The following is a 26,778-nucleotide window of genomic DNA, read 5'->3' on the forward strand; positions in this document are numbered from 1 at the left end:
AGAAATGCAAGGGAATGCACATTGAAAGGAGTAATTTGTATATTGCTCAGCCATCGCAGGGTTTTAAATTAACTGTATTACTCGGGGGAAAGACTAGGATGGTTCATTAACGACTTCTGCTCATGATCCTCAGATGCATGAGGAATAGGGTAGAGAAAAGTACTGAAAATATTATGATGCCATTATGTAAATCAGTGGCACAGCCTCATCTGGTAGGTCAGAAAAAACCTTGCAGGCAGAGGAGGTATTCAGAGATGGGCAAGAAGAATGAGCAGAGGCTGGGAGAAACTTTGCATGAAGGGAGATCAAAACAACTGGGACTGTTTAGTTCAGAGAGGAAGCACATATATGTGGGCATAATGGTGTATAAAACAAAGAATGGCCTAGGGAAGGGAGAGTGGATGCTCTTAGGCTATGTCTACGCTAGCACTTTTGTTAGTTGGGGTATGAAAAAAACACACCCCGACTGACACAAGTTATACCAAGAGAAGCACTGGGTATAGCAGTATGTCAGCAGCAGAAGCTCTCCCACCGACATAGCTACCGCTGCTCATTGGGGTGGCTTAATTATGCCAGTGGGAGAGCTCTCTCCTGTAAGCATAGAGTGACTACACGGGAAACCTGGCACTGGTGCAGTCACGTCGGTGAAGTGGTGCTGCTGTAAGGTCTCCAGTGTAGACATGGCCTCATTTACGCTTTCTTATAATGCGGGTGTAAGGAAAATTGAAAGGGAATAGATTTTAATATGGATAAAAGAATATGGTCTGATTTGGCATAATTAGCCTGCGGAACTCACGGTCACAAGAAGTCATTGAGGCCAAGAGTGTAGCAGGATTCAAAAAAAAAGTGTTGACCTTTCTGTTGTTAATGAGGCCATCCAGAGGTACAATGGAGAGGACAGAAACCCTCCCGTTTCAGGGCATGTGCCAGCCTTCACCTGATGAGGCTAGGAAGACACTTCCCTACAGATGGATTTTTCCACAATTGCCTGCTACAGGGATCATTACGCTTTCCTCTGAAGCATCTGGTCCTGTCACAGAGAGGATACAGGGCTAGATGGACCTCTGGGCTGATCCAGAATGGCAATTGCTATGGTCCAAATCACAAAGGTATTTTGGCTCCTAACTTCCATTGTATTCAATGAGAGAGACACGGTGGGAGAGGTAATATCTTTTATTGGACCAACATCTGTTGGTGGAAGAGACAAGCTTAAGAGAGCTCTTCTTCTTCACTGCAAATGACAATTGAATTCAATGGAAGTTAGGAGCCTAAATACCTTTTGTGAGTCTGTTCCAATGTCCCCAACTCATCTCACACAGGGGCCGTTGACCAGCCATCCTGCCATTGTCAATCATTTGCAGCCTGGGGCAAGGAGTCTCAGAGGTTAAGGCTCCCACTCTCACTGCAAGATCCTCAGAGACAGCTTCTAACCTCACCTCCAGCTTCTGAGCCTGTGTTTGGCTCCCGGGTTCAGGCAGCTTTGCCTGGAGTCTCCTCCCCACCTCGATACGTTTCTCCTCGGAAATCCTGTGAGTGATTTCCTGGGGATTCAGATGGGCTGCATGCTCCAGTTCCCTGAGAGCGGCGTGCTGCAGCTGAGCAAGTCTGCTGGCACTGGCAAAGCCACGGGCTACTCTAATTGGTCTTTGGCATGAGCACCCAGGCGCCTTTGTGATTGCCCCTGTCGGTCATTGGGAGCCGCAGACAGAACCAAACTGCGTGAAGGGCTGCTGGGCCACATGGAACTGACCCTTGGGAGGCACGAATGCACAGATGGCATGTCCAGGGCTCCCCTGGCCCAGGCATTCACATACACCTGCCTGCCAGGTGCCCCAAGCACCTCTTCCTTCTTACTGTCATGGTCCTTTCTTGCCTGACCTGTATCTAATTGGCAGTAATGACAGCCGTTCAGCCCTGTTACTGTGGCTGGGGCTGAGCTAAGCAAGGCTAATTACTATGCAGATGCGGATGTTGCATGAAGAGGTGAGGAGTGAGTCTCAGGGGAAACCATGCTCTGAGCTGCGAGGAAGCTTAGGCCCATCTCTGCAGGCTACATGGCTGACCCCTGAGCAGTCTGGTTTACCTACCTAGACCCTCAGAGCAAGGCTCTTTCAAGCTAACCATCTCTGGAGCCTAACCAGGGTTTGCTTTTTAAGGGTTTTGCCCTTACAGCTCCTCAGGGTCCCTCCCTCTACCCCTCCCTGCCCCCTTCTGACCAGGCACTGTTCCCATCCTCACCTCTGCCCATGCATGGATCTGATGGACACAGCTGAAGAAAATGATACACAGAGCCTGGGCAGCCATAGGACAAAGCAAGCTTCCCCCATGCCCTGCCCTGGAGGGACCTACCTCTAGAGAGGAGTTGGATCTCCATTGCCCATGCAGTCCTTAGAGTGAAGCTACCTACAAGAGGGCTAATCGATGCTAATTGAGTTAGTTCCTGCTGATGGTGTTGTGTGTGAGGGTGATGGGGCTATTCTTTCTCTCTTTTGACTTGGGTCTGTCTATAAATTACTAATCTCTGCCCGTTCCTGATCCCCTGGAGTGTAGGCTGATGCCTGCTTACTCATGCATTGCTCCCTCCAGCACTTTTCCTGGTCCTTTATCCAGTCTAGTTTTGAATGTCTCGACTGATGGAGTTTTAGCCCTTCCCTTGCGACACTGCCCTGTGGCCTCCTAGATCTTAGCCAAGAAGGTTTTTGATACTCCTCTTCTGCCATTTCACTCTATCGCTTCTCCTTGACTCCCTCTCTGGTCGCTTTCCCCCTCCTGATGTTCATAGCTCTGATTTCTAGCAGAGTGTTACCATTTTCCCCTTTAATTGTCATTTTCATATTTCCCTCCAGCTTCTTACCATTTTTAGATGATCCGTAAGGGTCCTATTTAGAGCCCATTGAAGTTGGTGGAAAGATTCCCATTGACTCCAATGGCTGTTGAATTGGGCCCTCTAGGCCTTCCAGGTTTGTTGATACCCCGTTGTGAGGGTCTTGCTCAGAGCCGGCTGCAGCATTTGAGGTGGGGTTTCTCCAGCGCTATATCGGACAGGGCCTCCGCTCTCTGATCTGCATGAAGCCCAAAATCTCAGGGGTCCTTATTTAATTTTGCTGCTGGGCTCCATTGCAGGCTCCTGTGTCACTTGCTGCCTGCTTTATTCACCCAGGTTGCTGTGAGCTGCCCAGGTCTCTCCCTCCCACCTAGTATCTGTTTCTCATTCATTTTGCCAGGATGAATAAAGCTGGCTGGCTCTCGTGTTATTAGTCCCTGATCACTTTGTCGCAGCTTGCCCCTGCTGTCCTGCTTTTCCCTCTCCTCTCTGATGATGTCAGCACCCCCTCTCTCTTATGCTTATCTGTGAATTTAATTTAAGGTGATGTTTGGCTTCTTTTCCAGATCATAAGTGATGCTCTTAAATAAAATCCCAGCCTCCTCCCAGTTCCCACCGGACACCTCTAACCAATCAGTACGCTGCTGTTTGTCATGGCCTTTTGTTTACTGTTCTTCTGCCAGCTCAAATCCATGGGACTATGGCTCAATGAATCAATGGGGGATTCATTTCTCAAGCAAGATCTCGTGGGACACAGCAGCAAATCTTCCTTCCCATGGACCAGCATCCAGACAGCCTTGTGCTGTGATGATGATCAAACGCTCAAGCTAAACAGGGTGGGGCTGGCTTAGGACTTGGATGGGAGATGTTCCCGAAAAACCCGAGCATCCAAGGAAGTAGTGTTTGGCCATTCAGCAAGTGGAACTTTTTTTCCTCTTGGTCAGTGATGAGCCAAGATCCCAGTGTGGTGAGGTCCTTTATAAACCACCCTAATGCTGCTTCTGTTCTAGTCACTGCCTCTGAAACTGTGATCCACTGCCCGTTTCCATGTGGTCCACAGAGCTGCTTCCAGGCCAGTGAAGAAGTGTCTGTCTGTCTCCTGCTGACCGTTGCACAGTCCAGGACACTTTTAGGGTTTCCAGGAGTTTTTCTGACCAACTGAACTAAAAATCCCAAGCCATTTTCTGCCCCTTGGTCTCCTGTATGGGTGTGTCAGGTGTTCCTTGGTTGGCCGTTTCTAGCTGCCATAGAGAAGGGGACTGAAGTTACCAGATTGCTGGTGATTACACTGGGAGAGGGAGGAGTCCAAATGCGAGAGGCTCTTAAGTGCTGCATTACTGTATTCAAGGGGCCCTGCTGCAGTTCTCTTGTTTCTATAGCATTACAAGCTTGGGCTCCCAGGGCAGCAATTGCCGGGATTGCTCTGCTCCCAGTATAACATCATAGAATCATAGGGTTAGAAGGGACCGCAAGGGTCGTCTAGTCTAACCCCCTACCAAGCTGCAGGATTTGTTGTGTCTAAACCATCCCAGACAGATGGATCCAGCCTCCTTTTGAAAACCTCCAGTGAAGGAGCGTCCACAGCCTCCCTGGGCAGTCTGTTCCATTCTCCTACTGTTCTCACAGCTAGGAAGTTTTTCCTGAGATTTAATCTAAATCTGCTATGCTGTAGTTTGAACCCATCGCCTCATGTCCTGCCCTGTATGGCAAGAGAGAACAACTTTTCCCCATCTTTTTTATGGCAGCCTTTCAAGTATCATGTCGCCCCTCAGTCTCTTCTCCGAACTAAACGTACCCAGTTCCTTCAGCTTTTGCACATATGGCTTGAGTTCAAACCCTTTGATCACCTTTGTTGCTCACCTCTGGATCCTGTCCAGTCTCTATACATTGGTGACCAAACTTGGACAGAGTTCTCCAGCTGAGGCCTAACCAGTGCCGAGTAGAGCAGTACTATCGCCTCCCATGACTGGCATACGATGCCTCTGTTAATGCAGCCCAAAACTGCATTTGCTTTTTTTGCAGCAGCATTGCATTGCTGACTCATGTTGAGGTTGTGATCCACCACAACTCCAAATCCTTCTCAACAGTGCTGCTGCCACGCCTGTTCTCCTCCATGTTGTATTTGTGCATTTGGTTTTTCTTCACTATGTGTAGCACCGTATATGTGTCTTTGTTGAATTTCATTTTGTTGTCTGTAGCGCAGTTCTCCAGTTTATCAAGATCCCTCTATATTTTAGCTCTATCCTCCCAAGTATGGGCAAGCCCTCATCAGCTTTGTGTCATCTGCAAATTTGATCACTGTGCTCTCTCTTCCTGCATCTGGGTCATTAATAAAGATGTTAAACAACACGGGGCCCAGAACAGATCCCTGTGGAACCCCACTTGAGACCTCTCTCCAGTCTGACATCATTCCATTAATAGTTACTCTTTGTTGTGGTTGTTTAACCAACTATGTATCCACTGAATGGTAGCTCCGCCAAGCCTGCGTTTCTCCAGCACGCTTATCAAATGTCACGTGGGACTGTGTCAAAAGCCTTGCTGAAGCCCAGGTACAATATGTCCTCTGCATTCCCCCTATCCCTCAAACCAGTTACCCTGTCAGAGAAGGAAATCAAGCAGGTCTGACGTGATTTGTTCTTGGTGAATCCATGCTGGTTGCTCGTGATTACCCCTTCATCCTCCAGGTATTTGCAAATTGAATGTTTCTTACATAGCTCTAGTAGCTTTGCAGGTATCAAAGTCCGGCTGACTGGTCTAGAGCTCCCCGGCTCCTCTTTTTCCCCCTTTTAAAAGATGGGCACCATGTTAGCCCTTCTCCTGTCTTCCGGGACCTCTTCTCTCATCCATGAGTTGGCAAATGTTATTGCCAATGGCTCTGAGATTTCTTCAGCTAATTCTTTCAGCACCCTGGGGTGAATAGCATCAGGCCTCGCTGATCTGAATTCATTCAGATTGGTCAGAAGATCTCTGATGTGTTCTTTACTTATCCTGAGCTGCATCCCTTCCCCTATATTGTCTGTGGTAACTTCGCTAGTTGTCTGGTCACATGTTGTTTTTTGAGAGAAGACTGAAGCAAAGTAGGTCTCCTCTTCCCCAGTCCTTTGGTACCTCCCTGATTCTCCAGGACTTCCCACATGTGATCGCTGGCCAGTTAGTAACTTCATTAGCCAGCTCCCTTGGAGACTGTAACGCAAGAGGCTGCTGCGCAGAGGAGGCTGGAGGATGCAGGAGATGGCAATGGGTGAGCTGGCCCTGATTGCTCCTCATCTGCCGCTACCTCCTGTTAAGCAGGCTGCTGACTAGTTGGTCAGGTGTGTTTCTAACTGTGCCTGTTCCCCCCCCCCCCTCCAGGTAAGACGATGAGGCAGTAGAGATGCTTCCCTTCCTGTTTGCCACCCTGGGCTCGGCAGGAGCCACCTGCAAGGTCGCCGGCTGTAACAACAGCACCAAGGATTACTGCTACAGTGCCCGCATCCGCAGCACTGTGCTGCAGGGCTTGCCCTTTGGGGGAGTGCCCACAGTCCTAGCCCTCGACTTCATGTGCTTTCTGGTAAGTCTCCTACACCATTGTGCGGCTGCCGTTTGCTGGGGGAGGGGAGGGCACGGCTGTGAGGATGAAGGATGGACATAACTATTCAGAACTCCGGGGTTCTATCCCCAGGTGTGGGAGGAGGAGTGTAATCTACTGATTGGAGCTGGGACGCATGAGAGTCAGGACTCCTGGCCCTGGTTGCCAAGGAGTGGTTAGAGCTAGGACTCCTGAATTCTCCTCTCCGCTTTTGCTGTTGGCTTCTCTGTGACCGTGGGCAGGTCACTTGACTGCCCTGTGCCTCAGTTTCCCCTTGGTGAGATAAGGTTAGTGACACTGACCTCCCAGAGGCGGTGTGGTTCTGAAGCTCAATTATTGCATCTGCCAAGTGCTTTGACAACCCAATCTCTAGAAAAGCACAGTATTGTTCCTCCTGCTTCTCCTTACCCACCCATGTGCTGCTCTAACGCAGCCCCCTCCCCTGGCAGCGGTAGGCTGGCTAGCTGGAGAACCCTGGTTCTCCGTCATCAAAGCACAATGGTTTTTTTTTTCAATAGCTTTAAGAAAAAAATGCCGTGACTGTGTCCCTGCTGAAATGGCGAGGCGCAGTGCAGGCAGGTCGAGCTTGCCCGGCAGCCCCAGCAGAAGGAACAGCGCCAGGGAGCTCACTCTCCGTGGTCCATTCAGTCCTTTGGCTTCTCTGGCGGGGCTGCCAACGAGGAGGCCAGTTAGGGCCAGCTGGGACGATCTGATGAGCAGACTCTGATTCAGGCCTCCCCAGCCCAGCCTCGTGCCGCCTTCCTCCAGCCCTAGCTCATGTCGCGCTAAGGAACGGCCTGAACTTGACAGGCAGGAAGACTGGGATGGGGAGAGGGTCAGGGTCAGGAATGTGGAGGTTTGGGGTGGCCACTAGGGCTATGTATCTGACTAGGGCCAACCTAATGCCAAGACACTGGGCTTTCCTGCCTTGCCAGCCCTAAGCCCCTCTCTGATTCTTCTGCCGCTTCCTGCGTAGTCTGAGAACAGATGGCTCGACCTCCGCTAGTGATATCGGGGCTTGGGAGGCGGCAAGGTTTCATCTGTTTGTGCTCCGGAGAACAGGGCAGGTCACCACCTGTTGTTATTATTATTGATTTGTATTACCATAGTGCCTCGGAGCCCTAGTCATGGATCCAACATTATTGTGCTAGGTGTTGGACAAACACAGCCTTGATCTGTGTGCGTGGCTGGCAGGATGGATGACCCAGCATGCTTTCACTCTGCCTGTGCATCAGCCAGCAGCCGCTCCTGTGGGACCTCCAGCCAGGGCTAGGCCCCAACGCTAACAGTGCCCCATGCCCCCCACCCCACGACCCAATTCACAGAGCTCCTTCATCTGGGGTCTCTGCATTGGATCCACCTCTCTGGTGTGGCAGGCTTCCGTCGTAAGCTGTGGGCACACGCTGCTCGTGGCTGGCTTGTCTCCTCACAGCCCCTGTCCTGCTCAGATGCATTTCCGGGCTGGGATGGGATCAGCTGAGGGTGAATGCTACCAAGCCCTGCTGTGGGGTTCTTTCAGTGGAAGGAGCTGTAATATGCAATCAGTGAAGTTCCCAGCCACTCTTGGAGTGGGATGGCAGCTGGGGCAGGTACGGGAGCTCTGGGCTGTCGTGGGAGAATGCTACAGACTCGCTCCAGGGAACAGAGTCCCGTTTTCTGGGTGTGGATGCCAAGGGGCCCAAAAAAGAGCCATGTTGGTGCCTTGTCAGGAACTGCAGGGCTGCACCCAGCACAGACAGAACAGAGCAGATTGGAGCCCCCTTGGAGTCCAGGAGTTCTGCAGTGCACCCTTCTCCCTTCTGATTCAGGGATGGTGCTACCTGCAGAGACTCCAGGCCCAATACGCAGCGCGACCCGCTCACTCAGGTCATAGCGCATTGCATGCGGGGACTGTATTTCCTGTGGGCCACCCCTCTGCCCACCAGATGGGAGATCCACCCTGCAGAGCTCTGCAGGTCGAGCTGTGGCCACCCCCACATCACGCTGTATCTTTTCCCCACCCCCACGAAGAGCAGGCCTCCGGGAAGCTTTTACTCCCCTGCAGGACGCTGCCATTCGTTCATTCAGCTGCAGTAGATGAGGCACCCAAGCAGAGCCAGACGCCCGCTCTGTAGTGCTACCACCTCTGACAGCAGGTCAAGCTGTGATAGCGTGAACGTGGTCGCTGGGGGGATCTCGTGCTTGTGATGTTGGATCCCGCTTCCCCGTCTGCTCCTCTCTTCCCAGGCCTTGCTGCCACACCTGAGTGACAAGGGTCCAATTTCTTATGCCACACAAGCAAGCCAAGCACAGATCCAGCTGCTTCCCCTGCCATTGTTCTCTCCATGCCAGGCAGATGGCTGGGAGGACAGGAGTCAGGGAGGGCTGCTCCCCCAGCCAGAGGGGGCCTTGTCTCATAGCTTCTTCTTGGCACTTTTACAGGCACTGTTGTTTGTCTTTTCGATCTTGCGTAAAGTAGCCTGGGACTATGGACGTCTGGCCCTGGTGACTGATGCTGACAGGTAAGGTCAGGATGGGGGTGGGCTTGAAGCAAACGGGGTACAGGGTTAAACCCTCTGCTGTGTGCCCAGATGGCCGGGGTGGGTGGGGAAGGAGTAGTGCTCAGGTTGGTTTAACCCCATACATCCCAGGAACAGGGGGAGTCCCTGCAGCCCAACATGCCAGCCCTTTGTCATTCTGACTTCATCTCTGTGCAGGAGCAAACCTCTGGTGGCTCTGGAGATAAGATTGCAATGTATGATTTATGATTCCTACAGCTACTGTGTGCATGATGCTTTGCAGGCTCTACAAAACAAGACAGCTCCCTGCCTCGTGGAAAGGCCCAGCAATGGCCCAGCCAGGGATGGGCAAGGAAAAGGGTGGGATGGGGAAGAGGTTCTGGGAGAGCAAGGTCTCACACACTACCTGCTTTGTTAGCAATGCAGCTGGAGGTGATTGTACTGACTGATTTCTTTTTAAGTAGATTGGGAGTCATGGACTGGCTTTTCAGGTACTATAGTTCTTAGCTGTACAGGTCATGGCACTAAATCTGAGGAAGCAAAGGTAGCCAAGTGTGGATGGCTCAGGAGCAGGGCTCTGAGCTGGAAGCATGAGCAAAGCGAGTCTGGAGAAGGGATCCAAGTGAAGTTATTGATGGCTGTGTTGGTGGCTGAAGGGAAAGCTTTTTCCCTAACTGCTAATGGAATCTTAGTCTTAAAATATAATTGAACGTGGCTTGGCTAAGAAACTGCCGTGTGGACTGAAAACTGGCTGAAAGACTGAGCCAAGGGTTCTGATGATAAAGTGCAATGTACCAGCTGGAGGAGGTGTCTAAAGATCCCTGCTGTGTATGACTTTCTTTACTGAAATGGAAGAAGAGTATGTGAATGTTGTTGAGCCTGTCGCAGGATGCCAGCTCAACAGTGAAGCAACAAGAGGCAGAGTAGTTTCAGGGGCTGCGCTGGTCTCCTTATTCCATGACATTCTTTGTTTCAAATCCCAGCTGCTAGATGATCTTGTGTTCAAACGCTGCTCAGCTCCGTCAGAGACAGCCTTTAGAAAGGGTTCTGTGCTCTCTGAGCCATTGCACCCAGGTACGTTAGTTCCATTGGGGAACGAAGTGCTCAGAGAATCTCGGAAGAACCAAGTCCCGGGTATTTGCACTGCCTTCCACAATGGAGGAAAAGGAGTTCTACTTATTTTCAGTTTCACTTTCCGTTGCACAAGCTACCAGGCTGACCTTTGCTTCGCTGCTCTGTGTGTTAAGCATTCAAATTAATCTGGTTTGCACCTCTTTTTACATGACAAGGGAAAGAATGACAGAGACGTTTTCTTCTAACACTGAACAAGGACCTTTATTCGAATAAGCTATATCTCCAGAGCTACTCTGTCTCCTCCTTACTTAGGTGGAGCTGTGAGTGCTACTGAAGCTAGAGAAAACAGCACAAGGGGACCCAGAGAGATGAGGGGAAAGCAGGCAGGAGGTAGCCACATGAGGAAACGTAGCTGATCCCTTGTGGGGAAAGTAATCCACAACTAGATCTCAATGGGACGGAGGAACCCGGTCAGCAGCAATGGTGTGTGAGACCCAGGGCGAGAACACGCAGCTAATGAGCCTGCCGTGTGATGTGGCTGCAGTGAGGCCAGGGCAGCATGGGTGGCAGGGTAAGAGACATTGTTTTAGAGCAGGGAGGGGATACCGTCCCCAGGGAGAAAGTAACTGGCGCTGTGTTTTTGGCAAGTAGCTTCACTTCAAGCTGCCTCCATGCCTGAGGGCTTCTGGCTCCCAGTGCCAATCTCAGTCCTCTAGAGTAGCGTTTCTCAACCAGGGTGTCAGAACCCCAGGGGGGTCACCAAAGGCAGTCGGGGTCGTGGCAAGGAGTTGCAAGAGTTATTACACTCTAAAGCAAAGGAAATCTCACATGCCCTTATGTTTCAAGGTCCAGTATTCTCTACCCACCTGGCTAACCACACCCACAAATGAACTGTCCAGGCTTTGCGCCGTTCTCATTGATGTATCTCCTACTCTCCCTTTTTATTGAGGGGGATCGTGACATTGTTTGACATAGAATGAGGGGTCACCAGCCTGAAAAGGTGAGAGACACTGGCCTGGGCCATACTGCCTGTCTCATATACCCAGCGCCAACTGCCTGCCCTTGTAACTGGCCCGGTCTGCTCTTCTCCTTTTGAGAGGTGGCTCTGCTCGGGAACCTCTTTTGTTCTGCAGCTTTAGGCCATGTACCCAGGGGGACATTTTTTCTCTATTGACTCGCTCAGTCCCTTTGAGAACTATGCAAACTTCAAATCTCCCTGCCTGGTCCTCTCCTCCCACCCACCCACCAACACACCTTTCCTCCAAACTTTGCTCCCTCAGACCTGGGAATATTGGTGCCCTCCGGAACCTTCAGAGCCGCCTCCTGTGTGGGATGGGCCCCAACTCGCATGCTCCATGAGGTCCAATTTAGTCCTGGTACAACCCATGCCTGCTGGGTGTGGTGCTCTGTCCCCTTCTAGTGACACCTAGACCACTTAGAAATTAATGAGTCTGCAGCAGCCTCAGCTAAGAGCCATGCAGTAGCAGCTCATGCATTAAGCTTCAGAGGTCCCAAGTTCGATCCTGCCCGCCACTGACCGGGGTCTGTTGGCGTTACACTGGCACAGCTTGGCTAGCGGTTGGATCCTCGCCCTGTGCTCAGATGGCCTGCTACCCTTGCTAGCACCTATCTGTGAGTCACCGCATTATGTCTGGGTGCTGCCAACTGGAAGGAGAGCCGCAGCTAACCTGGAACAGATAATGCCCAGCTGGCAAGTTAGGGCACTAGGAGGCCCAGAGGAGAGTCGCTGAGACAGCAGCAGGTATTGGCAGCAAAGCATCCCCATCTGTGTGCCCTAAGCCTCAGTAGCACAGCCATTTGTGGGGGCTGGTGTGAACTGGAAGGGAAGGGCTACGTGGGAGTGTTTGCAGGAAGCCATGATCCCGGCGAGGGAGTCGAGGGGGGCACTAGTTTGAGAACTGTGCCAGGTTCCAGCTGCTTCACGCTGGGCTTCTAGCAGACAAGCAGGTTCTCCTATCCATCCCGGGGCAGGCAGCAGGGCAAAGGTGACTGGGGTGCTTCTTCCCTAGGGAACACTTTGGATTTTACCATGAAATGTGGTGCCCAAGTGCTGCTAGTTTTGGGTTGGGACAAGAAACCGGGATCCCAAAGGTGACAGCTGGCCAGAGCCCAAACACACTCTGTATCTGTGCACTGATGTACAGCCCATGTACAGAGACACGACCCCTGCCACAGGGGGCCTGCAGTCTCAATTAGACAAACAAACCTTTTCCCCCTTGGGTAACCCATGGCAGGGACACACTCCATGCAGGACAGATAGGAGCTGGAACAACAAAAATATCTGAGAGGGTTTTCCTGGCTGCCTCCCGTTCCTGACCGGGGCAGGGAGATGGTGAGAATGCCTCTTCCAGTCTTGTGCAGGTAATAGTGGGGAGCTGGTGCAGAGGCCAGGGCCATTCTTTCAGATCCTATGTTTGCTTCTGACGTGGATGGGAAGAGATTACATGCCCCAGGTCAAAGGAGGAATCTGGAGTTGGAAAGGGGGCTGAGAGGAGGCAGCCAGAGTTCTGTCACACCACAAGGGAATGCAAATTGCTCTGCCTCATCAATAAATGGACCCATAGTGCCGATTTGTCTATCGGCAGGAGTGGGGATGGGAGATCTCTGCAGCTGGTTCCTTGGGAACCTTAGGCTGAAATGTTTCCAGTTAACGTGAAGTTGTTAAAGACAAGGGTGCAACAAAGCCCAACATAGTCTTCAGGTGTGAGCTTCTAGGTGGGATACAGAAAATGCATTTAGTAGAGGACCACTAGGCATCATTTAAAGTGATAAAACCAAACTTTATTCAAAAGCAAAATGCTTAGCTAAGCAAACAGGCATGCAGTTACTACTTAATCAATGAGTGATCAGTCCACTGACAACAGCCTGATGATCCTGGAACCTAAGAGGACCCTTTGGACGTTAGTTGGAACTCCTTATTAACAAATTAACAAAATGGCTCCTTTTATAATCCATCATCATACTACCTAACATTACACTTCCCCTTACCATAATTGTATTTTCTCCTCCTCCTTATTGGCTCTTTACATTACACGTTGTGTAAATGAACGTCTGACCCAATGTCCTTCCCATACTATCAATACAGACAGAAATATAAAAAACATTCACAATTCTCAAAAACACTCATTTAAAAACCCTGCTTGAAGCAGTTATAACCAAAACATAACGGCGCCGTAACCCTGGCTCACGTCCTTGCTAAATGCAGTTTTCCATCTTACTGTCTCCAGCTTCTCTCTAACTCGCAACCTCCATTCCCCTGACTCCTCTACACTTCGGCTAATTTAGGCCCCAAATGTAACTACCACTAATTTCTTAATCTAAACCATCCTATAGGCTTGCACACTGTGTGTGGGTGGCCCTGATCTGTTTCCACTACTGCTGGTGGAAGCTGGGTCAGCTGCATAAGTGTGTGGCGGGGAAGGCTGCATTGAGGGCCACAGGGCAGCACCCTCAATCTGAGGCTCTCCTAGATAGGTGCTTCCCTGGCGCCAGGGCTCCTGGTCTTCCCTCACGTCGCTGCTGACTCTTTGGTCCCTGCCAGCGGGGAGGGAGTTCTGCGGTTTGACGCTTTCATGTAGCCCATTCAGGATGCACCAGACAATGGAACACGAGTCAAATCAGTGGGGTTTTGCCATCATCTTCAGTGGTCTTCGCCTCTAGGAAAGGCGGAGCTGCTTGTCCTAAACTGTCCCCTCTCCTAACATAAAACATAGGGCCTCCTTCCCTCTCTGTCAGTCTGAGCTGGCTGGACAGCACTGCAGGGAGAGGCCTCCATGCGCAAGAACTGCTCAAGAGAAGGAACAAAAGAGAGACGGGAAGGGAAGCTGGACCAGCAGGTTTTTCTAACTTTGCCCTGCAGGGATCTTGGCCTAGCCTAGAACAGCTGCACCAGATCAGCAGCCCCAGTCAGTGCAGTTCTCTCAGCTCACCAGGCTCGATTCTTCAGCAGCTGGCCCAGTCTGGTCTGGAGTTGGGCTGACATTCCCAGGGAAGGCAGTTCCTGAAGATCAGCTGGTGTTTTCCCTTTCTTTTGCAGCTGTCATAGGAGTGTCCCTCCTGGTTTGGGGGGCTCTATTGGAATGTCCAGACAGATTACTCAGCATGTTTGTAAAGAGCCACGCCTCATGGGTACGCATGAGTTCCCTGGGCCTTATACTCTTTTTGCACTAAGACTAGGGAGTGGAGAACTCATTTCACCAGATTTAGGAGCCTCTTGTATATTGTGGGTCCTAGATTTAGGAGCCACTTGGAAACAGTGGGTTTTAGATTTGGGACAGAACCTGGAGTTTTGGGGGTTCCCTGAGTTCTGGGCTGCTGTGTATTTCCTTATTTAATTCCCTGAGGCTGAGCAAGCTAATCTGTCCTTGAAGACACAGTTTGCACTGGCTCAGGAGGGAAAAACAACATTTTGTTTCATTTCGTTTGAGGAAGCAATAGTTTAAGTGATGGGGCAAATGTTCTGCAAAACCCCAGATTTAGATGCATACCCAAGTAGAATCCGAGAGGTTTCTCAGAGCCCAGCACATCTTAGGGTCTCCCACTCCAAACTAAAGACCCTTCTTGTGACAGCCTCCACTGCAGTGCAGATCTGATCTGTGTGTGTGTGTTATGGACGGAGCCAGCACCAGAGGTGTGCATGAGATTTCCAGACAAACATGACAGGGCCCTGCCCTGAGGAGCCTGCAGTGTGCTGGGAAACTGAGTGCTGCAAGGAAGTTTTTCCTTTTATTTTCTCTCTCTGATCTGATCGTTGACAGGTTTCTCCCCAGGATGGTGAGGAGCAGCCCGGCGCTGTGTCTACTGGGGCCGAGGAGGCTCCCTGCGGGTGCTGCAAAGTTCCCATTGTTTTAACCCTCCCTTTTTGTTTCTCTGCCCCCAGGCGGCGGCACTGGCAGACAGAGCGAGAGGAGCGGGAATAGTATGTTGTTGTTTTTTCAGGGTATTTTTCCTTCCCCCTCTCTCCTGTTTTTTTTCCTTTGGAAATGGCTAGGGGGTTCAGGGCTGGGATTAATGTCTCCTGATCAATGCAGACTCTTCAGCCATACATCACAGCTGCGAAGGGGACGGGGCTTGTTCTGGTCCCTCTCAAACAACAGTAACGCCACAGTGATCCTGGGAGGGTACCACAGCACTCACCCTGCTTCACCACAAATTCATGTGTGTGCTGGGACTGGGACAGGGACCAAATCATGACCGTTTCCAAAGGCTGGCTGTGTCCCCACACTACTTACCCCTAGATCTTTTCTTCCACCCTTCCCGTGTGTCTATGGATAGTGAGGCAACAGGGAACCCTAGATACAGACTACCTTTCATTATTGCTGTTCTATTGGGGTGAGTAGGGAAAGGGGTTTTTCTCACCCCCTGTTCAGAGCTAGGATTTGATCAGATAAGCCCTAGGGGAGCCAGAATTCAGCTACCAAACCCGGAGAATAAGCAGCTGTGAATAATGCACTGGTGCACTGTCCCATCTTCCCAATCCCTCCCTCCAGCTCAGCCAGTGATGCAGACATGAGCTTCCTATTACAGAACCATTGCCAGCACCATCTGGTACCTTGGCTTGGCACTGCCCCTTGTAGACCGCAGCAGCAAGTGTGTGGGCCGGTCAGATAGACTGAATAGCCCCTTGTACAGCCGCATGTTCTTGTTTCCCCGCTGGGGATGTTCCTTTGCATTTTGACTTCTTCTTTAAAATGCTCCATCTCCCACAGAGCCGCAGTCTAGAACATAAGAATGGCCACACTGGGTCAGACCAAAGGTCCATCTAGCCCCATATCCTGTCTTCCAACAGTGGCTGGTAGCAGATGCTTCAGAGGGAATGAACAGAATAGGCAATCATCAAGTGATCCATCCCGTCATCCAACCCCAGCACCCGGCAGTCAGAGGCTTAGGTCTGATTGTTGAGTCTTTCTTGTGCTGCTTTAACTGGCTAGGCAGTCTACCCTGGCTGGGGGGTGATTGGCTCTCACCGTCACGCAGGACCAGGGTGGGAGGCAGTACACAGTGGCACAGCAAACTGGCGCCTGTCTTCTTAGTTCTGCTCAGCGCCAGGGGCGAGCAGGGCAGCAACAGAAACTGACCACATCTCGGGAGTGCTCTGTGCTTGTCAAGTTCCCACTGCTGCTCTGCTTGCTGCTGGAGCCAGCTGGTAGGGGCTGTGGGCATGGCACATGAGGTAACGGAGGACCGTCCTGCTGTTTTCCCCCAGTCTGGCACTCTTGGTCCTTGGTGCAGAGCCACCGTCTGCAGCCTTTGTCTTGAGAAAGCGTCTGGCCCTCGTTGTGTGTGTCTGGCTCACTTGGGATGATCCAGGAAGCTCCAGTGCCCAGTTGCTCATCCTCCTGCATGTGTGCCCTGGCTGGCTGGTGTGACTCCGGCTAATGCTGTGCTGTCGGTGTGGGGACTACAGGAGGAGGGCTGCTGCCTGTAGCTAAGTGCACCTATGCAGGGAGAGGGCATCTTGTGCTTGTGCCAAATCCTGCGGCTTTTCTTGTGTTTGAATCTTGCATTTGGTGAGGCTGTGGGGTGAGCTGTTCCCAGATTAATTTATCTGCCTTTTTGCTAACAATGTGGGTGCTGGGCCCCACCCAGAAAGAGGCCCCATCTTTCCTGGCCAAGGTGCTGGCTGTGGGGAGGCACAGACCCAGCTGTGGGTGCTGCCCAGGGAGATGCAGGCAGGTACTGGTCGCTCTTTGAGTCCACTCAGTGTGAGCAAGGCAGCAGAGATGGGGCAGACCTTTCACACCACCCGCTACCGGGTCCTAGAGCAAACCCGTCCAGAGAGACCCCACGGCTTCTCCCACCTCTTCCAGTTCTTCCTCCTTCTTTCTCAGCCAGCAGCAGGCACAGGCCTCATGGGAGATCTCCGGGGGGGGGGTCTCCCCAACCTGCTGTTTGAACCTTGATGTGAGGCTCACCTCCAATTCATGGAGCTGAGGGAGGAAACCCCGGCCAGACCCCTCCTCCTCCATGGCTGGCAGCAGCACCACAGTGAGCCTGGTAGGTTCCCGCTGTAACGTTGCTCCTTGCTAGCAAATATCTGGCGGCTTCATGTGGTGTGTGTTTGTGTCAGTCTGTCCCTGCACACACCAGTCTGATCATCTGGCCACCGGAGAGCGCCCTCCCCCCGGCGCAATCAGTGAGTCAGCCAGCGGGTGTCAGCTGAAGCGAAGGAGAAGGCTGGCTGCATGCCATAAGGAGGAGACCAGCCCGCATCTCTCAGGTAGGAGTGGGGAGCTCACAGCCCTGCAGGGCTCCCCACCCACGCAGCTGCCTGCATCATGGCGACATCACACCGCTGCAAACCTTCCCCGTCATCTGCCTGGCAACACGTTGCCCGCTGGCTCCCCCTGGTGGGTGCTGTATGTGTTTGTTTCCCTGTGCGCAGGATTATTAACTTCTCCAGTGAGTCATAGTTGCGCAGAAATCGAATCCTGGACGATGCAGATGGAGGGAAGGCCTGCCTGGTCCCATCTTGACCGGCTCTTGGGGACCAGGCAGGATCAGGCCCAACAGCAAGTTTTGCTAGAGCTTTGCCCAGCCTGGCGTTAAATGTCCTAGTTGCTGGGGCTGCCAACGCTCCGTGGGAGCCCAGCGTATCTCACTGTCGGGAAGTGTATCCCGAGTGTCATTCGAATAATCCTTTTGTTAATGTTGTGGCGTTACTCCTAGTTATGCCCTCCTGCATCTCCCTAAACAGACCCTCTCCTCCTCCTCCCACTCAATTCACACACTCTCTCATTGCCAAGCCAAGCTTGTCAGATATAGCCCTCCTTACTCTTTTCTCCACATTGGTCCCTCGCTGCCCTTTTCTGCACATCCTCAGTTTGTTGTCTTTCTGGTACCGAGGAGTCGGAACAGAACAGTCACCCAGCTACGGAGCCAGAGAAAGGAGCTAGCCCCTCCCTGCTCCAGGCCATAAGGCATGTGGAATTGAGGGGCCCAGAGCTCAGCGCAGGATCCCAGTTTGAGTCTCCCAGGGCAGTGCAGAGAGTGGCTCTCTCCTGTGGAGAGGTGTGTCTGCATATGCAGCCTCAGACCTGCAAGCATCTGTCTCATCAGTTCTTCGCTCTCATTTCTTTCCACACCCCTTGAAGCCTTTCTAATCACCCTTCACTCATGGCATTAATTCCTATGTAGGTATCAGCTGGGATGGAGGGAGAGCCAAGTTCTTCAGGAGCTGCTCTGCTCTTCTCCAGTCTCCTCTCAGGACACTTGGCAGGCAGCATGTATCATCCTAATTCCTTTAACTGGGTCACAGGTGTCTCTGGCCATAGGCCTTACCATGGAATCAGTAATGAGGACCGTTTGCTTCTTGGTCACTTGCTGGGCCCCTAACCTCCCTTGGGCTCTTCTCCATCTGATCCTCTGCCTGGTAGTGCCTGTTATGAGGATCCAGTTTGAATGGCTCCACATTTCCCTCTGTTCCTATTGCTGTCAGGTTTTCCCACTTCCTTCAATTCATCCCTCCTTTCCCCTTCCAGGATTTTAGCCTGCTGGGGCTCTCCCACTGTTTCTCTTCTCGGTGACTTCAGCTGCTCCTTTGCCCCACGGCTCCAACCTTGTCCAGAACAGCAACCAGCTTGTGGCCCATCTGTGGACAGCCATCTTGGTCTTTGCTCATAAAGAGAGGCCTTCTGTATGTCCCACATCAGCCAGCTTTGAACGCTTAGGCAGCAAGCTGCCCCAGAATCTGCCATAGCCAACTGCTATGTGATTCAGGGCCCGTGCCGCAGAGCTGAGGCCCAGCTGCCACAGCGTACGCTGTATCCCAGCTGTTGTGTGCTCCTTGAAGCAGGTCTCTGCCTACTGGAGGCTTTCGGGGCTTAGCCATCTCCAGGTCTCCCCTCTTCACTGCTAGAACTCTCTGAGTGTCCTGCCATTTATAACTCCCACCTCAGGTAATCACACGCTTCCCCTTTGCTTCCTCAGCAGCCTAACTCCCACTTTCTCAAGCTCCAAGTGCATGTTCAGGTCCCGCACTATGTTCTCTGGCCTCGTTTCCTTCTCAGCTGTGATGCTACTAATGCAAAATGTTCCAGGATCCTGACCTCCATCATCACCTCCTCTGGGCAGAAATTACCTCCTCCCCTACTATTGCTCCATGAACAATTTGCTTAACCCAGATAAATGATGTGGAAAAGGGGTGAACAGAGAGGTGCCAACGTTTGCCAACTATACAAAATTACTCAAAATAGTTTAGTCCAAAGCTGACTGCAAAGTGGCAAAGTGATCTCACTAAACTCAGGGAGGGGGGCAAATAGCAGATGAAATTCAGTGTTGCTAAATGCAAAGTGAAGCACATTGGAAAACCTAATTCCAACTATACATATAAAACGATGGGGTCTAAATTAGCTGCTACCACTCAAGAAAGAGATCTTGGAGTCATTGCGGATAGTTTTCTGAAAACATACACTCAATGTGCAGCTGAGTCAAAAAAAGTTAAGTGTTAGGAACCATTAGGAAAGGGATAGATAATAAGATAGAAACTATAATAATATAATAATGTCACTATATAAATCCATGGTACACCCACATCTTGAATACTGCATGCAGATCTGTATCTCAAAAAAGATACATTAGAATTTGAAATGGTACTGAGAAGGGCAAAAAAACAATTAGGGGTATAGAACAGCTTCCACATGAGGAGAGATTAAAAAGACTGGCATGCTTCAGCTTGGAGATGACTATGGGGGGATATGATGGAGGTCTATAAAATGATGACTGGTGTGGGAAAAGTGACTAAAAAAGTGTTGTTTACCCCTTCACATAACACGAGAACAAAGAATCACCCAATGAAATTAATAGACAGCAGGTTTAAAACAAACAAAAGGAAGTATTTCTTCACACAGCACACAGTCAACCTATGGAACTCCTTGCCAGGGGATGTTGTGAAGGCCAAACCAATAACTGGTTCAAAAAAGAATTAGATAAGTTCATGGAGTGTAGGTACATCAATGGCTATTAGCCAAAGATGATTAGGGACACAACCCCATTCCCTGGGTGTCCCTAAATCTCCAACTTCCAGAAGCATCTGGCAAGGGCCATTGTCAGAGATAGGATACTGGACTAGATGGACCATTGGTCTGACCTAGTATTGCCACTCTTATGTTCTTATTAACCCAGCCCCCTACACACACCGTCTTCCCTCTGTTTTCCTAGCCCTTTGAGAAGGGATTTCCAGCCAGACTCTGCAGTACGGACCCAGCTGAGGCTATGGAGCAATCTCTGCTGGGCCTGGCTTTGAGGAGCAGGAAAGGAACCTCAGCCAGACCTCTCCTTTCGCCTCCCCCTGTGTTTCCCAGCTCTAGGGTTTCCGATTTGAATGGGGGGCAAGCTGCTACTCCCACTGTGCACAAGCCCCCCTGCTCTTGAACCAGCTTGCAGAGCATGAGAGGGAGTCATGGTGGAGGTGTGCAGGCAGGATCAGAGAACAAGGGAGGAAACACTCCGGGTAAGGAGATGGGGAAATCATGGAGGAACAATTATGGAGTGACGCATGCAGTCTTCCATTCCCAGCTTCTCGTAGAGGTTTAGGGTAGCCCCGAGAGTGCCCCGTTAGGGACCTCAGTGCCTTTTTCTGAACCTTTTCCAGTTCCAGAGCTTTTTGAGATGGGGTGACCAGAACTGAACACAGTATTCAAGGTGTGGGCATACCATGGATTGATATAGTGGCACTATGATATTTTCTGTCTTATTATCTGTCTTTTTCCTAATAGTTCCTAACATACTATTAGCCTTCTTGACTGCTGCTGTGCACTGAGCAGTGGTTTTCAGAGAACTGTCTACGGTGACTCCCGTAGAGACAATCTCTTTCTGGGGGAGTAACAGGTAACTTAGAACCCATCACTACATATGCAAAGTTGGGATTTTTTTTCTACTGAGTGTTACTTTGCACTTATCAACATTGAATTTCATCTGCCATTTGGAACGATCCTGGAAATGAAATACTTTATTATAATTTGCATTAATATATTTGCTACATGGTGTGTGTTTTTTACAAAAAAAGAAAAGAAAAAAGTATGTATGTTAATTCACTCTCCCACCAACCCGCTTAGTCATCCAGAAGGACATAGGAATTGAACCATCCCAATGGTCCATCTTTTCCAGGATCCTATCTCTGACATCGTTCACTAACACCAAATGCCTCCGAAGAAGGACCAAGAACCCCTCGAATCTAGGGGATAATTTTAGACTAACCTCCCAGTATGGGAAGCCCTGGCAATTGATGATCAGCTGAAGTGTGTCAAACCTCAGACATTTCTATCCTAGCTAGTAACTGTGATTTATATTTATTCCTATAAATGTCCTTTCTTACTGTCTTTTAACCTTGCTTGGCTCTTGGCCTCAATAATATCCTGTGGCGTGCCACAGGGTACTGTTCACATTGTGTGGGGGTATCTCTTCCTTTCATCAGTTTTAAAGTTTGCCTCTTAATTTCATGGGGCACCTCCTTGCTGTTGGGTTATAAAAGGGAAAACGGGAGATCCCAACTGACCTACGTGCAACCATTGGTTATTGTGTGTCCCTTTATTGGGTCCCCTCTTATTCATCGCCTCTCTAAACTAAACTAGAGTCCTAACCTCTCCTCCTGTGGCAGCCTCTGCAGGCCCCTCTTCACTGGTGGGTATGGCTGTAATCTACTATGTCCTCACTCTCTCCTGTGCACGTGCACAGACTCTTCATGTTCTCTGATAATGTGCCTGGGCTGATGCAGGTGTCTCCAGCCAGGCCTGGGAGTGAGGAGTTAGCAGGGAGAGTGGAAGGACAGGGAAGCTGCTCACACCTACTCCCCTTCTGTCAGTCCCTGTGAAGGCCAGCAGAGCTGGGTGTCTGTGAGGCTGGCCCTGTGCACTGCAGCACACCCCCAGTACTCCAGTGTGAACAGTGCTGTCTGAGCAGGGGCTTTCCACTAACTGCTGTCCTCTCTCTGCGGCTCTTCTCTCTCCATCTCGCCTGGGGCAAACTGACCTGAATTAACCTCTGACCTCCTGGGTGCTGCTTCCTGGCTGAGCTTCTCTCTTCCCCTTTGTTAACCCTTTGATTGTTTTCCCCCCACCCACCCTGTAATTTCAGTGTGGCATCCGCTCTGCACTCTGACAGCCACGACCGCTATGAGCGCCTCACCTCAGTCTCCAGCTCCGTGGACTTCGACCAGAGGGACAACGTGAGTAGGAGCAAAATCTAATCCAGTGGAAAAACCCCTTCCGTAGTTTAGCATCAGAGGAGCAATGTTTCCCTACTGCCCCCTTTTCCCGTCAGAAGCAGCTTTGGTGAAATGGGATGGGTCTGGGTAGGCTGACAAATAGGAGGGTGGTTCCCAGGAGACATGCTCTCTGTCTAGGTGTGTGTCATGCCATGAGGAGCCCTGGCCTAGTTCCCGCTCCCTCTCCAGTCTATCTTGTGTTCCTCCTCTCCTGTTTGATTGCTGAGGTGTCCCCTGGGGATGTGACCCTGCACTGGGACAGCTGACTCCTGACCGAGCTCCTGTGCTAACTGGCGGCCCTTGGGGTCTGCACTGTCCCCATCGCTCACTGTAATGTAGCAAAATGGCTGCTTTGACCTCATGACTCAACTGGGAGGGTGACCAGCCAGTTGGTCGTGGTGTTGAGCCTGGCCCATGTCATATGCAGGCGAGTGACTGATGTGTCAGGAGAACCTGTGACCTATCACAGAAGGGCATATCTGGGATCCTACATGCCTGGGCATTTGTGGTCTGTGTGCCCTTTCAGCTTCGCTTTCGTGGCAGGGGGAACCACTTGTCCTGGGGAAACCAGGGAAGAGGAGCCTTATATTGCCTGGGGAGAGGAGAGCAGTGGGGCTAGTCTACTTGGGGCCTACCAAGGGGGAGTATGGCTGAGAGAACCCTCATTAACCTGGGGCTCCCATTGTCTCTTTGCACAGGGCTTCTGCTCCTGGCTGACCGCCATCTTCAGGATAAAGTAAGTGGCCCTTGAATCCAAGTGTTGGTTCTAGAGCTTAGCCACTTCCAGGGCCCAGAGGCCAGTGGGGGCAGTGGGGGACCTGGCGCTGTGGCGCTCTAGGGTGGTTGGTTGTTGCTCGTTGTAGCACCTGGAAGCCCCACGCGGGCTCAAACCCCCCTTGCGGTAGGTGCTGTACGAGCATGCAGTAGGAGACGGCCCCTGCCCCACAGAGCTTATGGGCCAGCTAGAAAAGGCAGACAAAGGACGGACTGCTCTGTTTTACAGCTGAGGAACTGGGAGACAAAGAGACTAAGGGAAGGTCTGTGCAGGCATGCTTCCCACTGCGGCTAGATGGATGCACGAGCTCTGGTTGAGCTAGTGCCTAAAAACAGCGGTGTAGCTGCAACCGCACTGGCAGCGGCTTGGGCCTGCCACCCCAGTGCAAGCCCACCGGGCCCCTGGGAACGTACCCGTGCCGCTAGCCCGCTGCGGTCGCCCTGCTGGTTCGTAACACGCTCGCCGGAGCCGAGCTAGCACCCCTCTGGGACCTGCGCTGAGGGTTACGCCTGCCAACGGCTGTCTCGATGGGCCTGAGTGACTTGCCCAGGTTGCCCAGTGAGCCTGTGGCGCAGCAGGGGATTCAGCCCAGATCTCCCAGTGCCCAAGCACAAACCCTTTCCCTCCGCCCACCGAGCTCCTGCTCGGAGGCGATACCCCCTTTCTTGCTTCATTCTGGTCCCTGCTGCGCCCGTTGCTCTCAAAGCGGGGTCCAGTGCCAGTGAAGGTCAGGAGGACCTACCAGGGCCTCAAGAAGAGGGTGCCCCAAAGCTCTTCTCTAGTGTTTTCCATCCTTAGCTCTTAAAGTCTGTGCGGTCGGCGCCATTACCCCCTCTGGCAGATGGGGAACCCACGGGGGTTACAGTGACAGTGGATTGCATGGGCACAGTTGCCTGACAGGCTGCCACGAGTGAGCATCCCTATCCTGCAGGGGCTGGGAGCACTGGGGTGCAGTTGCAGCAGATGGATGTTGGCTAGTGGATTCGTATTTGGGCTAGTGCAAGGCCAGACTGCAAGGTGCTGAGGTCCCTAACTGGCCACTCCCTGGGCTAGGACTGAGGGCTCTGCAGCTCCTCTAAGCGATGGCGTTATTAGAACTCCTTTAGCCCTGGTGTTAGGGCCTAGTGCTCTGGGTGCTTAAGGTGCTGGGCGCTGGGCGCCGAAGGGCTCTTGGGATTTGGCCCCGTACCCTTATTAGGTGATGCCTCACCGCCTTTGTGTCCTTGCCAGGGACGATGAGATCCGGGATAAGTGCGGGGCCGATGCAGTCCATTATCTCTCCTTCCAGCGGCACATCATAGGGCTGCTGGTGGCCGTGGGCGTGCTCTCCGTTGGCATCGTGCTGCCTGTGAACTTCTCAGGGGACCTGCTAGGTGAGTGGCGGGGGGGCTATTGCTGGCCCTGTTGCATTCCCACCTTTTGAAAGGAATTAGCCAGCCCTGCTCACAGCAGCCTAGCAAGAGTCCTTGCAGAGGGGGGCCAGTCAGGACATGGGCTCTTGAGGTGAGGGAGCATCCCTTCCTGCCCTGGCGCTGCAGTGGCAGCTGGGAGCGCCCGCTGGCAGGGAAGCTGTTGCTGGCGGGGGCTTCACTCTCAGTGGGGAGGGGAGTTCTGCTGAGCCCTCACCGCCTTGCAACTCAGCCAGGAAAACTGGAGCTCAGAAACTTAACCTTTGACCCTTCAGTGTTTCACGTGGATTGCAGGGTGATTCTATTTTCAGAGGCATTGCAGGGATGACTCCCAGAGCAACCCTGTCCTGCTCCATGACGTCCCAGCCCAGACAGCCCAAACCACAACCCTCTGGATTGAATTAAAGGTGTCTGTCTGTCGCTCTCTCCCCAGAGAACAACCCCTACAGCTTTGGGAGAACAACGATCGCTAACCTGAATTCTGGGTACGTTGAGGAGGGGGCGGAGTGGGGCCCTTGGAGAGCATCAGGTGGAGCCACAGGGGGTGCTACCCCAGGAAGGCCTGGGAGGCTGCTTTGCTGCCTCCTCTGTCCCCTGCTGCTGCTGTCCCAGCTCATTCGCTCTGCAGAGCCAGGTCCCAGCCGTGGTCTCCAGAACAAAAACCTGGGAGCAGCCTCTGGGATGCCACCACTGAGCCCTGTGCTGGGTAGCAGCCCTTCAGCATGCATGCACCATGCCAGCCAGTTGGACTGTCCCCAGGTGCAGTGCCCTTGGCTGCTAGCCTGGCCCTGGAGGGAGTGGGGTAGCCCACATTGGCTGACTGGCCATGCACCAGGTGGGGGTGGGTTCATGGCACCGACCGGGTGGCCTCAGCTGAGTGGTGTCTCTCTGATGACAGAAATAACCTGCTGTGGTTGCACACGTCCTTTGCCTTCCTGTACCTGTTGCTGACGGTGTACAGCATGCGTCGGCACACCTCCAAGATGCGCTACAAAGAGGATGACCTGGTAAGGCTGGCTCCTCCAGCCTCCCTTTCTCGGCTCTTCCAGCCTCCCTCTCTCTGCTGCCCCAGCCATGCCTCCCGTTCATGCTGGGGGTGACTCCCCGTGCAGGGTTCTTGCCCGCACCTCACCCCTGATGCAACTGTAACAGTCCCAGGGTCTCCAGGGCCCCCACTGGGTGAGTTGAGCTGCAGCAGTGAGTGTGCGATCTCCTGTCCCTTCCCACTAGGCACCGCCTCTGCTAGGTACATTCTAGGTTCCCCCACTGAAAGCCACCTCGCCGCCTATGGTTAATGCCCCCACCCCATCTCTGCTCAGGCAGCTGTTGTATCACCGTCTCGCCAGGACACAACTGGAGCTGGAGCAAATGTTGGCTGCGTGGCGGGTTGCCCCCATGCCAGCTGGTGGGGGATGGGAGACAACCTGCTAAATGTGTAGCCCTGGGCACCGCCGGGAAAATGTGAGCCACTCCCCTGACATTAACCCTAACCTGGCGTCACCCCTTGGCCACAGCGTGGTGTCCTGTGCTGCCCTAGTTTGGGTTCCCATACTGCCCTCACTTCCCCCTGCCCCTTTGTCTCTTCCAGGTGAAGCGAACTCTCTTCATTAATGGGATCTCAAAATATGCTGAGTCGGAGAAGATCAAGAAGCATTTTGAGTGAGTCTGTGCATGCATGCTGGGTCCCAGCTTCAGCTACCTTTTTTCCTCTGCAGAAAATTTCAACTTTTTGGCAAAAAATTGAAAACTATAAAAATTTAATAAATTTTAAAACAAGTATTGTCACCACACTGTTTCATCGGAGTTGTAGTTCAAGTGCCTCATGCCTACAGTCTATTCTGTGGGCTGGACTACATCTCCCATGATGCACCAAGTGCCACAGTGCATCATGAGTGATGTAGTCCAGCAGGGGAGCCTGGTTTGTAGAGGAGGATGTGGACATAAGGCACCAAAACTACAACTCCCATGAGGCACTATGGTGGCATTTCTGAATTGAGTGGTTTTGGTTTTCAGATGTTTGGGGTTTTTTGTCAAAAAATCAATATAGAAAGCAGCTCTAGTCCCAGCCCTCAGGGGAGGGGGAATGCTGAACCCTTCAGCGCCAACCCTGTCCCTATAGAAATCTCCCTGGACACGACCAAACCAAGGGATGTCAGGGGGGACGGAGTGTGGGGGGGCGGTGGCCGAGGTACACCCAGACCCTCTCCAACAGTAGAGGACTCTCCCCTCCACCACCTGTTTTTAGAAGCCCCATAATGAGACCCTGGTTCTTCCAGGGGGAAAGGACTGAAGAGGAGCCCAAGAACACTGCTTTCCAAGCAGGCACTCTCCTCCCCACCATGTTCCCCCATAAGAGCAGAGTGCATGGGCGATATCCTCCCCCCGCACCCAGCACAGCTTTAGCAGA

At 52.1% G+C, this 26,778-nt stretch overlaps 1 protein-coding gene across 4 annotated transcripts in view; it reads left to right on the forward strand.

Moving 5' to 3' along the window:
- TMEM63B (transmembrane protein 63B) overlaps positions 1-26,778 on the forward strand; it is a 90,527-nt gene that overhangs the window by 45,855 nt on the left and 17,894 nt on the right. For 3 of the 4 annotated variants that reach the window (XM_073338490.1, XM_073338488.1, XM_073338487.1), the window contains 9 exons: positions 6,176-6,374; positions 8,814-8,893; positions 14,865-14,903; positions 22,058-22,148; positions 22,886-22,923; positions 24,193-24,335; positions 24,805-24,856; positions 25,270-25,378; positions 25,960-26,030. In XM_073338490.1, the coding sequence (XP_073194591.1) occupies positions 6,198-6,374; positions 8,814-8,893; positions 14,865-14,903; positions 22,058-22,148; positions 22,886-22,923; positions 24,193-24,335; positions 24,805-24,856; positions 25,270-25,378; positions 25,960-26,030 (800 nt within the window). In that variant the 5' untranslated portion in view covers positions 6,176-6,197. The remainder of the gene's footprint in view (positions 1-6,175; positions 6,375-8,813; positions 8,894-14,864; positions 14,904-22,057; positions 22,149-22,885; positions 22,924-24,192; positions 24,336-24,804; positions 24,857-25,269; positions 25,379-25,959; positions 26,031-26,778) is intronic. The other variant, XM_073338489.1, reaches the window with a different exon arrangement.

Source organism: Lepidochelys kempii, chromosome 3 (assembly GCF_965140265.1).
Source record: "Lepidochelys kempii isolate rLepKem1 chromosome 3, rLepKem1.hap2, whole genome shotgun sequence".
Lineage (NCBI taxonomy): Eukaryota > Metazoa > Chordata > Testudines > Cheloniidae > Lepidochelys > Lepidochelys kempii.